Source organism: Martes martes, assembly GCF_963455335.1.
Source record: "Martes martes genome assembly, chromosome: 10".
In the NCBI taxonomy this organism is placed as follows: Eukaryota; Metazoa; Chordata; class Mammalia; order Carnivora; family Mustelidae; genus Martes; species Martes martes.
In genome coordinates, this window is record NC_137898.1 from 60,534,473 (window position 1) to 60,548,056 (window position 13,584).

Genomic DNA, 13,584 nt, shown 5'->3' on the forward strand with positions numbered 1-13,584 from the left:
AGCAATGAACAATCTGAAAATGTAATTAGGAAAGCAGTTCCATTTACAATAGGATCAAAAAGAATAGAATAGTCATGAGTAAATTTAACCAAGGAGGTACAAGGCTTATAAAGTGAAAACTACAAAACATTGTTGAAATAGTTGAAGAAGACTTAAATGAAGGGAAAGACTGTCTATGTTCATGGATTAGAAGATTTAACATTGTTAAGATGCCAATATCCCCCAACTTGTTTTATAGATTCATTGTAATACTTATTAAAATTACAGTCTCCTCTTTTGCCGCAACGAACAAGCTGATCTGAAAATTCACATATGAAATTGCAGAGGATCCCAAACAGCCAAAACAGTCTTGAAAAAGATCAAGGGTAGAGGACTCACACTGCCTGATTTCAGAATTTATGGCATACTACAGTAATTAAGAGGGTGGTACTGAAATAAGGGTAGATATATCAATCAGTGGAACAGAATTGGGAGTCCAGAAATAAACCCATATGTCAGCTGATTTTCAGTAAGGGTACCAAGACTGTTCTGTGGGGGGAAGAATAGTCTTCATTTAGGTGCTGGGACCACAATTGGATAGCCACATGCTAAATAAGGAATGAAGTTGGACCCCAGCCTCACACCAAATACAAGAGAGAAGTCAGATTGCATCAGATACCTAAATGGAAGGGCGGAAACTATGAAACTCTCAGAAGGAAATTCTTGAAGAGTTTAGCTGTACAATTACTGCTCTCTTACAGTACTTCTGTGACATATATGGTAGACTTCACTGACTGGCTGCTCCCGTGGGTCAAGATTATCTCTCATCAGTCTGTCTCTCTTGCTTTGCACAGAGCTGTTGCTCAGTGAAATCGGCTGACCAGGCAAATGGGAGACACAATGGCAGTGTCAGCCATACCGAGGTTTACCAAATAGATTTTAAATTGTCAGAAACTATGTTGGGTGTCCTTGTTGTGTGCTCAACTGTGCAACTACAGGTTTCCTCTCTGGGCCTTTTCTTTCAGCAGAATGGAGTTTAGGGGGCATGTGAAGAGGTTCTCCCCAGATAGGTGGCTGTGATTTGTACATCTGATAATTGGGGCATGTAGCCAAGAGTCTTCAATTCAACTGCTACTGCTGAAAATAAGGATACATAGCCTGTTTTAAAAATTATATTAATCTAATATTTATTTATTTATTTTAAAGATTTTATTTATTTATTTATTTGTCAGAGAAAGAGGTTGAGAGAGAGAGAGAGCACAAGCAGGGGGAGCATCAGGTAGAGGGAGAAGCAGGCTCCCTGCTGGGCAGGGAGCCCGATGCGGGGCTCGATCCTAGGACCCTGGGATCATGACCTGAGCCGAAGGCAGATGCTTAACCAACTGAGCCACCCAGGCGCTCCTAAGCTGATTTTTAATTATGGAATATTTGGACCTTAAAGTATGGGTCCAGCCTCAGTTTGAGCACCTGTAATGATATGGAACTCAGCATCTCCCAAGGCAGCTATCGGTGAACCGTTCTAATAAAAGTTACAATGTTCTTTCTTATGTTGGTCATAAAATCCCTTTTCTCTAAATGTCTACTGTTACTCCAATGGAATGATGCCAAACAAGTCACATATTTGAAATAGTAATGCTTTCTCTTTCAGCCCTATGTTGATGCCACCTGACCCAAAGTCTATGTTGTTCACTCCAGCATTGTAATCTGTCATCCACTTAACTTCCGGGCAGCTTACACCACTGATGGTTTCTGTGAGTGGTGGGAATGCAAAAGAATTTCAATACTGTTCTAGGTAAAATATGAACCAAGCTGATTTTTAAGCAGCTGCCTTTGTAGGGTGATGTTGAAGTTCCCTATCTGTTCCAAAACACATTTCCCACTAGACAGTACGATGCTCACATTATTCGCTTAGGTTCAGTGTTGAATTTTCTTGACAAAGTTTAGACATATGCAGGTTGGCCATCATATTTTCTTATTGATAACGTGGCCTAGATGAGTATAACAGATGGAACCATATAGCAAGATGATGAGACAGAGGATGAGAGGGTTTTGAAGGGGAGGAACAGCACAGAAATGCTAGAATAGAAGCCACTGAGGGCAGGTAGGACAGGACTTTGCTAGAGATGTGGGGAGAGGAGAGACACCTGGAAATGTACCTTGTTTCCTCCTTTGTAAGTTTTCTGAGCTAATCCTAGCATACCGAAACTTTTAAAAAAAGTAAATCTTTTGCTACAAAAGAGTAGCTGTGATGATGTAGTTCATTCTAAAGCTAAATAAAATCATTCAAGGAAATAATTTCTGCTTGGGATCATCCGCATCCACCTTGACTTCTGGTAAATTTTTATTGATCCTTCAAAATACATGTGCCACAGGGAGGCTTTTCCAGCCCTGCTCTCACTCCATCCCAGGTACTTCATGACTCTTTCATGCCATTCTGTCTCCTAGACATACTTTTATTGTTGTACCATTTCACTGTATTATGCTGAATTATTTATTTGTCTGCCCCACTGGACTCTGATTCCGTGAAGACCCTAAACTATGTCATTTTTCTCAGTATTCCCAGCGCCCACATGGTGCTTATCAGTGACTGGCATATAGGAAGTGTATGATAAATGCTTGTTGCATAGAGTTGCAGCACAGGTAAAGTAACAGCTGGACACATTGGTGGTAAAAGCATTATTCTCACCGGCCATATATGAGGCACAAATAGGAAAAAAAGGTGAATAATAAGATAATCCCGACTTAAAAAAAAAAATTCCTACAGTCCCCCCTTGTCAGCGGGGTAGGTAACAGTCATCTGCATATAATTCTTACACAGTAAGATTAATGTTATCATACGGGTACTGTGGGGTTGGATTGGGTTATAATGTTGCATGATTAAGACCAAAAAACCATGTGTCCTTGAAATCCCTTTATTCACCAGGATTTAGGCCTTCCGAAGCTCAAAGGTAATGAGTTAAGGAAGAGACTGCATTTAATTTTGACTCCTTACTTAAAAGTTTAGTGACTGCTATGTATTTTGTAAGTACTTAAATATTTGTTTCGTGGCTAACAGATTGCTTGAGGAGACGTTTGGGCCTAAAAAAATTTGTTGTTTGTATCGGTGGTTTTAACACTGGATCCACCCTATTAAAGAAGGGAGAGGATCCCTACATCTCTCTAAGCAGGAGCAGAACAACCTGGAACAGCCTTTTATCATTTAAGCGGGGTCTAGTTTGGAAACAAAGGCTTAAAGCAAAAGTACTTTTGACAGGATTTGTTCTTAGAGCATGTTCGTTAGTAAACTAATTGATTTCCTGTTGTAGCTTCCCAAGGGAATGTCTTTCTTGGCACTTGGCTTTGAAAGCACAGAAGAGATTGTCATTCTTTTTCCTTAGTTAGCATATCCTTTTGACTGTCTTGTGTTTATTTATTTAGGAACTTAAATTCCAAGGTGGAAAGGAGTCAGAGCTGCAGTGACACTGCTCAAGACAGAGCAAAGAGCCGACTCCGAGCAGCCCCAACCAGCAAAACCAAGGTACACCGCAGACTCGGGCTTCTGGAGCTCTCCGCTCCCATCCGGTGGCTTCCTGCACGTGGCCACGGAAGACACTATTCCAGATGAGCAGAGGCACAGTGGGTCCCAGGCATACTGATCATGTTGAAGAAGTTTGCAAATAAATGTGAAGGACGAGAGTTTGAATTAGTAGCCACATGGGTGGAATTGAAGGCCAGTAGAAGAATTTTTTGAAAGTTCTAGTTGAGTTTTTTTCCCCTGTGGGTTTTCTTTTCTTTTCCTTCCCTTCCCCTCCCTTTCCCTTTATTTTTTTTTTTTTTTGGATTTCTTTTAAACTTAAATTCAATGAATTAACATGTAGTGTATTACTAGTTTCAGAAGTAGAGTTCAGTGATTCATCAGTCTTATTCCCTGTAGGTTTTCAATTTTATTAATTGTTTGAGGTGTGTAGGAATTTCTGCAAATGGTGTGTGTTCTGGTTAGGGATTTTCCCCCTTTCTTACGCTTCTGTCACCCTTGATCCCTTTTCTTAGCCTTCCCCTGCTATCCTCCTCCTACCATCATGAAGGAACTGTGAAGAGAAACAGTATGTCTATATGCATGTCTATAGAATCTTTTTAACCTCTTTTAGGTCACAGCTATGGCCCCAGGCTCCAACCCCATCATTGGCGTCCTCCTGTCCACTCAGAACAACCGCTGCCTCTCGGCCCCAGACTTAACTGTCGAAAAACGTCTCCCCTTCAGCTCCCTCTCATCCTTGGCTTCTCTGCATAAGCCAGAGCGCTCCATCAGTCCTGAGAGCAACGACAGCATCTCTGAGGAGCTAAACCATTTCAAGCCCATTGTCTGCTCACCCTGTACTCCTCCCAAGAGACTCCCCGATGGCCGGGTGCTCAGTCCCCTCATCATCAAATCAACACCCCGCAACCTCAACAGAAGCCTGCAGAAGCAGACTTCTTACGAGGCTAGCCCAAGGATCCTCAAAAAGTGGGAACAGATCTTTCAGGAGCGGCAGATCAAAAAGACCCTTTCAAAAGCCACCCTCACATCCCTGGCTCCAGAAACAGGGGAAGACTTAGTAGTGTCCGAAGTTACCCATTCTAGCAAGGAAAAGCCACCTCTGGCTTTCCAGACGAGACTGGCTGGTGGGCAGGCCCTCTCTGCGTGTGCCGGACCCACCCCCACTGGCCTCGATTCTTTCCCCTCCGTGAGCCAAACAAAAGTGGAAGCCGGCAGCGAGAGTAAAAGGAGCCCAGAGGTTGCATCGGAACCCCGCTGCTCTTCAGAACCGCGTGTGGGCGCCAGTGGGACTTCCTCAGAGAGAGAGCAGGAGGAAGGTCCGGGGCCCACCCCAGAGGCCAAGTCCGACACCAGCTGTCAGAGCACAACCGTGAAAAACCCGGTGGTTCATTCCGCGCTACCCAAAAATAGCGTTCTGGGGGCGGTCCTCAAAACAAAGAAGCAGCTGAAGACCGCCAATCATTTTGACCTGCCCAATGGTGTGCTGGCAGACAGCCTCGGCGAGGAGCCCCTTCCTTCCTTGCGCCGGGGCCGGAAAAGACACTGTAAGACCAAGCACTTGGAACAGAATGGCTCCCTGAAGAAACTGCGGCCAAGCGGCGGGGAGGCGGGCCCAGCCCTGCGGGAGATGGAACAGAAGCTGCGGCAGGAGGAGGAGGACCGGCGGCTGGCCCTGCAGCTGCAACGCATATTCGACAGCGAGAGGCGGACTGTGAGCCGGCGGAAAGGGAGCGTGGATCAGTATCTCCTGAGGTCCAGCCACGTGGCCGGGGCCAAGTAGTGCCCCAGGAACATGTGACCTGTTCTCACAAGGCCTCTGGGCCTGATCATTTATCCTGAAGAGCTGAGTGTTCTCACTTTGGGTTTCTTTTCACGGCAAAACGCTGTCTGCTACGGTTTGGAGAGGTCCCAGGGCCTTTGTGGTCTCTGTCCAAGGATGCTGTGTCTCTGCCTCTCGGTGACGGAGGCCAGAAGCACGCCTCACCCCTAAGAGAGCCCCAGCCCTGAGGGCTTCTGGGCCAGATCTGGCAGCACTCACTTGGAACGAGATGCGGGAGCACAGGGGCCAGAGTTAGAGATGGTAGAGGAGGCAGGGGATACCTTCTGAAACGGACAGATCTCCTGACTTCTTTCAACAGGGTGTTATTTTAAATCAGCCTTGCAGATAAAAAGGAGTTCCCTCCCTCTTAGAGAAGTGGAGCAGTGTCGCTCTTTGGCAGATCCCAAAAGATCATGTTCCCCCTTTTCCTTACCTGTGCTGCAAGTAAATACACCTAATGAAATCAGTTGAGTTTACCCTACTACAAAAGTTAATTTACCTTCCCCGTGTAAAAACTAACATTGGATTAATGCCCTGTAGTCAACAGACCACATTCACGGTCATCGTTCAGTCTGGTCTTCCCAGGAGCCTCACCTGTAAGTGGGATCACTGCCATTTTCTAGGCTGGAACTGCAGGGCGGACAGTCGGGTCCTGTCCTTCACTAAGTGGCAAAGCCCAGCTGACCGTTGGGGCTCCTGACAACAGATCCCAGAGATTTTTCACACTAACACATTCAATAGGTTGCCATAATGGACAGCAACCCAGGGGCCTGCCAGGGGAGCCTAGAGAAAGCTGACCGAGCATTTGAGTACCAATTGTGCAAGATCCACAGGCAGAGAGTTGAGATCGATGGGAGCTATAAAGTACTGTGCAGATATCCACCCTTCTCTGCCTGCCCGGCCCCCCACTTTACAGCTTTCTGTTTTCTGGGCAGGGGGGTGGGGTGGAGGGGATTCCACCTTGTGAGACAAACTACAGTTGAACTTCATTACTACTCTCCACATGTCCAAGGGTTATCTGCAATGTTGATCTAAAATCCCCCCAAATTTGTCCAGAAGTCAGGCAAGAGTGATGCTGAAACTCCATACTGTGGAAACAAGGTATCTGGCTGGATGCAGCTGGTAAATTCAGTCCCATGGACCTTTGGGGTTTACTTTCCTTAGGAGCTGACACCATGTGTCTTTTGCATCCCTGGTGGTGCTTGGTGCTTCTGCCCGTCTGGGCTCATTGAGAGTAGGGATTAAGAGATGATTTTAGGGAATCTCAGATGGGCTGGCATTCCCTGTGCATGTACGAGCTGTTCCTATAAAGTCATGTGACTGGCAATTTAACGAAGGTTTTAGAGCTTCTGTATCCCAGTGTGTGTTGTCCCCCTTGAGTGGCTCCAGCAGGATACTGCACAGATTTTCCAATGATGTTGCCATTGGCAAAAACATTTCTGGAACCATCCTCAGCATCTAAAAACATCTAGAAATACAGACTCCTAAGATGTTAGAATTGGAAGGGACCTTAATGGTCACCTTTTCCACCCTCCTCCTCTGACTAAGGCAGAAACGGAGATCCAGAGTGGTGACTCCCCTGGTGACTAGGGATTTCCTGTATCACCTTCATTTGATTCCTCTCAGGAGATTTTTGCCCCCTCTTCTCAGGGCAGCTATGTGGTGACAGGAGGGAGAATTTTAAGTCTGAAACTAGTCAAAAGCTGTTTGAAGCCTCTAGAAGAGAAGGTTGGTCAGGAGTGTTCGGAGTTACAGACGAGGTCTAGCCGTCAAGCAGTTGGAGCCATTTCCTCCTGTGGCTCATGAATAGTTTCCAGAGAGAAGTTCCAGAGATGATGCGAGCGTTTTGGTCATCATTGAGATATGTGGAACCTCCTCGGTGACTACTTAGGTGGGAGTGTCCCTCACTTGAATGTATGTGTTCTGTGTGTCTGTGTGTGTGCACACGTGCAGATGTGTGTTTAAAAAACATGCGTCCATCTCCTTCCTTTGTATGCGCACCACTTTGGTTCCAGGCCCTGCCAGCAGCACAGGCCTCCACAGGCTGCTGGACAGTCAGTCCCCAGGATAGCAGAGCCGGTGCTGGTCTGCGGAGGAAGGGGGAGGTGACTCACTAAAGGCCCTTAGAGAAAAAGCCTCAGTTCCTGCCATTTCCTAGAACTGCTCATTGGCCTGAGCGAACATCCCCCCGGGGGGCTCTTCCACTCGGTGGTAGCAAAGACACTTCTTTTTCCACTTACCACCTTTTTTCTATGTCTCCAGTCATTTGAAAAAAACATTTCAGTTGGAACTGATTTTTGGTTCTGGAAAAAAAGATAAATATTTTTAATAGAAAAATATATATATTTTAAATATTTCCCCAAAGTCATACTTTTGTTTTAAGAAGTCACATAGCAGTAGCAAGGAATTTTAGGTTCAGGTGCTGAGTGCAAAGCTCCCTCCTGTGAGGTGAGTATTCCAAATGCTAGATCCAGCTTCCTGACTTTCCCCCTTGCACCTCCTGTTGTGTCCAGAGGGGGCCTGACAGTTGTCCAGACTTCCGGCTGAGCTGGAGTCCTTGCTGTGGAGGGAAAGCAGTTTAGGTTAAGGAGTGACAGGGCTTAACCTCTCATCTGCTCGGCTTTGGAGGAGGAAAAACCCACTAAGGTATTATCTGTATTTTAAGATGCTTCCCCTACTTAACTAAAACCTGAACACTTTCTCCTTATGAAAAATGTCTGTATCCTGTTGCTTGCTTGTTTGCTTGTTGACATGAATTATTTGGAGAAAGAGAAAGACAAGAAGGGAAAACAGAGTGATGAGGAGGGTTGGTGAGGGAGAATGAGAAAGACACTTTCACAAAACAAACATGTCTCACAAATCATTGGAATAGGATTTATCATACAAATCTCCCACGTCCTACGAGCTCTGCTCCTTGAGTATAGGCATTCTGTGTTGTTTGGTTTGGTTTGGTTTTTATTAAAGGGGAAGTTAGGAGAGGTTGGAGGATGAAGGTCATTCTGATGGGAAATCCAAGAAATGCGGTGCCCTGAGAAGGGGGCTCTCAGCCCTTTTCCATAGAGTGGGGAACACCGTGAGCAGCATGTTCGTGACGCGTTGATTATCTACTGGAAGGAGTCATCTGGGCTTGTTGGATCCGTGTCAAACAGAGGATTAAGCATCCAGCCCTTGGACCCTTTCATATAATTGCCTCTTTTTAAAAGGTTAATTCGTCTTGGCTGAAGCTTCCCAGGAAAACCTTTTGTAAGTGGCTCTATTTCTTATTTTTTTAATTTAAGTTTTAGATTTTTGTCTGAAGGAAGAACTGGTGATGAATGCCTTCTGATTTTGTTTTTTTAGGGTTTTGTTTTTGTTTTTGCTCATTTTCCCTAAAAGAAAAATGCCCTTAAGAGATTAAAGCTGCTTAATTAATTGCTGTCTGAGTATAAAGTGACAAACTAAGATGGGAAGCTGCCACTGCTCTTGACTGGTGAAGCTGATGACCGAAGGCTGTGCTGTTCACCCTTCCTATTCCACTTGACAGACGTTCCTGAGCTTCGAACTTGTGCCAACCCTATACTGGGTCGTGGAGATACAAGATGGAAAGGACAGCCCCTGCTCTTGAGCTCGGTCTCTAATGGAATGTATTTGAATGTCTAGGTGGTTGGAGTTTGTTCATGGTCATATGAAAGAGCACTTCTTCATAGTGACCATCTCGGATGGCCCCATTTAAGATACTGTCCAGCATCCAGCAGGCTGCCTTGAACATTTTAGACCTGCCCCCCCGCAGCCCCCATCAATATTTCTGAATTTAATTGCAGCACTGCTTTCCATTTCCTAAGTAATTTTACCAGAGGAGAATGAATTTTCTTCTCCAGTGACACAGGACAATAATCTCTCCAGGAGCTGCTTTTGCACAAGCGCCAGGAAGTGAGGCAGGGCGGGGATCACTGACAGGGTCAGAGGAGGCCCACATCCCAACTCACCGACCTGCTCACCTCTTTCCCAACCAGACCTCTCCCCACAGCTGGCAGCAACTTTGGATTCCTTTTCCTTTTTCCTGCCTGGCTTTTCATTGAGATGGAAAACCAGCGGGGGAGGAAGGAAAGAAAAATTGAAAGCTGGATTATAATCCTAAAATGCTATGGCTGGAAAGGGCATGGAAGTCATTCAGATCAAACTTGCCCACCTGCTGCCCTTTTCCCTAAGAAATAAGGAACATGAGGTCCACTGTGCTATGCCCTATTTTATATTTTAGTTTTCTAGGATCTAAGTAAATAGTCCGTTTAAATTACACACACACACACACACACACACACACACACTTTGCTAATGAGGAGGACACCCAAATGATATAGAAGGCTTTTTAATAGCTTTTGCTTCTAAAATTTTTCAGTTAGAATTAAAATATACCTATATCGCCTGAACACACACCCAGATAGAGAAAACCCCACGAGGTGACTAATGTGAATATGGAATCTTGGGAAGTTATATATTTTGATTGGACTAGTCATCATTTTAACCAAGGGTTAAAACCCAGCTAGCCCTTCATTGTTCTTTGAAAAATCAAGAACTCCTTAGGGACTTACCTTCCTCAGCCAGCCTTTTCCCCGTCAACCCATGGAGTGGTCTTTTTTAGAAGTAAGCATAGTTGCTTATAAATTCTTGCGAATCAGTGACAAAGCAGGTATGGGGGAGGGGGTCGAGATTCTAGGGAAAGCTGCTGCTGAATAGCTTTTCCTCCAAAGATAAAGAAAATGCATCTGTACACATGATTGTTATCCACTGTAATTTTTGGAAAAAGATTGTTCTACAGAGAAAAGAGACATAAGCAGAGGTCATGATCAGCTTAGAGATTGGTTAAATTGAAGAAAAAGTGCCAAGACTGAATGTGCACATTGTTCTATGTATTATCAGTATTTTTATTCTTCCTAAGAAAAATATTTACACACTTTGATTTGTGAGTAAATGCTTCCTTAATGTCTTGTTAATAAGAGTGGCAGGCTTCCTCTCTACCCTTTCTGGAGTCTTCTATCAACTAGTTGGACAAAACCGAGCGAAGGCCAGGCTTATTCATTTTTTTTTTTTCTCACTTAATAGGTGATAAAAACAGGCAATGCACTCCTCAAAGATGAAGTCGTTAGAGCTCAAGAGTAACTTTTGGGCCCTGGGTCTGGAGGGCGGCAGTCAGAGTCTCCCTGGGTGGCCCTGTCCACCCTCCAACTATGCCACCAGTGGGAGCAGGGCCCCTCTGTCAGTAGGTCTAGCCTTTCACCTTAAATTCCTAAGGAGAGAATGGAGAACTACCCAGGGGAAAAAATTATCTTCAATGCCACCTAATGGTTTTGTTTTTGTTGTTTCTCCCCATGTGCTGTTTTACTCTCAGTCTGTACACACAGAGTTGTAGGGCCTTTCTTCTTCCCACCTAGAAACAGAAAATGGGATGTATAGTAGTTTCCAACCTGCTGTCTACATTAGAATTGGACATGGGGCCTGGACCCTTGTGGACTTATCACAAATAGCATCTTGACAAAGACCCAGAACAGGGCAGGCCCTGTCAGGGATGCTTCTGCCAACAAAGAAATGGCACAGAATCAAACAGGATGATGTGGTTATTTAAACAGTACCGAAGTGCATACTTCAGTGTATGTTTGCCTGCTCAAGGAGAAGCCCACGTTGAGAACACAGTAAAGGAAACTCATGAAAGTGAATATTCTGTTTCTAGTCAAAAGTTAACCTCTATAGAGCGCAATCACAGGCAAATCTGGGCTAAGCTTAGACTAGGTGTGTTTGATTCTTGGAGCCGTCTTTGCTCTGGGAGATGCCCCACTTTGGAATGTCTTGCTTTGGCATTCAGAATGATGGGAGAAATTAGGAGGCGAGATGGGGTTTCCGTGGTGTGCTGTGTCTGAGGTCTAAGTTAAGAATGGTCTATTCAACCATTTTTACTCCTAATGAAGGCACGAGTCTTGAGTAAAGAACAGATGTACTGGGCGAGACTGTCCTTGCATATTGGGGCTATACTCAGAACGTCTGATTTTAAAAATACCGGCTTTGGAAGCAATGCTCAGGAATTCATCAGAATCCCCTTGGATTTCTCATCAAACAGAACAAATGTATTGCTGTCCCATCTAAACATGTAAAACCAATTTGAAGGACTAATGTAGGACATGCTGTATGTGGTGAGGCAGCACTTAAGGGACTTTTGAAATCTGGCCCAAGACTTCCAAAAGACAGTTTTTAAAATGACTTGCAAGAAATAAGGCAGCTGCTTGGAGATATATGAACAGAATAGGATTGTCCCTTGGCCTCTAAAGTAACAGAAAATGTTCTACACAGCTCACTCATGGATTCCCTGCTAGCCTGGTGTGGTGAAGGGGGGCCCTCATTTACAGATGGGAAACTCTGGCCCTGACATAGCCTGAAAGTTGGGTCCTCCGACTCCAAGCCGCCGATTGCTTTTCCTATTGTTGCCTGGGCTGAGTCAACTCAGGGTGGTGCCCTCCCGCTCTGGTCTCGGCTAACTCTAAGGTTGCATTGCTTTCTGGATTGGATCTTCTGGACTGGGCCTGCCAGGGGGAGAGAGACCAGAATCTTAACTCTGCACCCACCGTAGGGGTGGGAGGTATCTTGCAGCAGCAAGCATCGTGAGACACAGTCTGCGTCTAAGTTCTCAGTTCCCTCTCCTGCGGCCACCTCCAGCTCCCAGGGTGTTACCGGCATCTTGGATGAGTGGCTAGAACAGGATGGCCCTACCTAGTTTTGGAGAATTAGTGGTAGGAGAAATTATTTCTTCTGGTTTGCCCTTGTTAGAAGGCTGTGGAAGGCTCAGAAGAGTGTGGCAGCAAGCTTCCCATCTGCTTATGGAGAAGGAAGGGGGTGCTGGGTGAAAGCAGCCCAGGGGGTCGAAGCTTCTAGTGCAGATGTTCTGTGAGAGTAAGTAACTGCTGGCAGAAGGGAGGGCGGATGCCGCCCAAAAGGCTTCCCCAAATAGTTATGAATTCCTGTTCCTTTGACAATTCTAGTCAGAGGCTTTACTCATTGAGATGTGGACCAATTCATGTCTCTTCAAAAAAGGACAAAACTCAGGAAAACAAGCAGATTTCACTGCTCGCTCAAGAGCCCTCAAAGTACATTTTTAACACCAGAAGGACCCACAGAGATTGCAAACCCCACTGTCACTGTAGGTACGGTTAAATGACCTGCTGCCGCCCCCTGACGGCGCACAGGAGAACGAGGCAGAAACATGTCAGTTGTGAGAGAACAGGAGCAGCGACAACGGGCTTTTCTACCAGCGGCCCCTGCTCCCACTCCCTTGCAGCTGATTTATTTATACCTCATTCTTCTCCTGTGCGCAGTCAGGAGACGGCAACCTGCCCTCTATCCTACAGCAAGTAAGAGGGTTAATACATCGAACCCTGGTGATGTGATTAAGTCCAGATCACTCTGGAGACACAAAAGAATGGACACAATTGGTAAATGATAATACAGCTTCCAGAGATGCAATTTGCCTGCGTGGGAGGGTGACTAGTAGATGGAGAGCCTGCCTCGCATACTTCAAACAGGCACTAGGAGAGGCAACCAACTTACTTACATGGTATCCTATGTGGAATAACTGAGTTGAAGAGTGTTTAGCCCAGACAGGTGTAGCCCCTCCAGGATGTTCTCACATTGGCGAGGGCTCTGGCCTGGCTGGGCAGAGGGAGCTGACACACTCCTGAGCCAGCAGTGCTAGGTGTGCCGAGGGACTTAGGCAGACAGCTCAGCCCAGTAGCTAGAACTGTCTGGTAGCTTTACCAACAAAAGAAGGGACAGCCTTTGGAGGGAGTGAGTTCCCTGTCATCAGGGGTGCAAGCAGGAGCTGAATGATCTGCTCCAGGGACTGCAGGAGGCTTCCAGTCTTGAGGCTAGGATAGTATGTTCCCAAGAGCCTTTCAGGCTGGAGAGCCTATGGTTGGTAAGTGTTTCTGGCTGAAAGGAGCAATCCAGTTCTCTAGCACTGGAGCCCAGCACGGCTTGCAGGGTCACCCCTGGGGTGGTTTCTCCTTCCTAAGGCTAGGGGAAGGGTGGTTTGGGGCCTCAGGAGATCCAAGTGGTAAGTCAGCAACACACCCTGCCTGCGAATGCCACTGCGGGGTGAGCCTGTACCACGTCTATCCATCCGGGTGCCTGTGTCATGGGTGGCTATGTGTATGACTTGTAGGAACGTAGATGGGTGTGTCCACTATGACCACAGTTGGCTGTGGTTCAGTCCCACTGGCTTCTCTAGATCCATCTCTGTAGCAGGTGC

General features: G+C 45.9%; 1 protein-coding gene across 1 annotated transcript in view; it reads left to right on the forward strand.

Annotated features, from left to right (window-relative positions):
- RNF169 (ring finger protein 169) overlaps positions 1 to 10,721 on the forward strand; it is an 84,476-nt gene extending 73,755 nt beyond the window's left edge. Inside the window, exons 5-6 of the mRNA XM_080816824.1 lie at positions 3,397 to 3,496; positions 4,107 to 10,721. Of these exons, the coding sequence (XP_080672950.1) occupies positions 3,397 to 3,496; positions 4,107 to 5,276 (1,270 nt within the window). The 3' untranslated portion in view covers positions 5,277 to 10,721. The remainder of the gene's footprint in view (positions 1 to 3,396; positions 3,497 to 4,106) is intronic.
- The last annotated feature ends 2,863 nt before the right edge of the window (positions 10,722 to 13,584 follow it).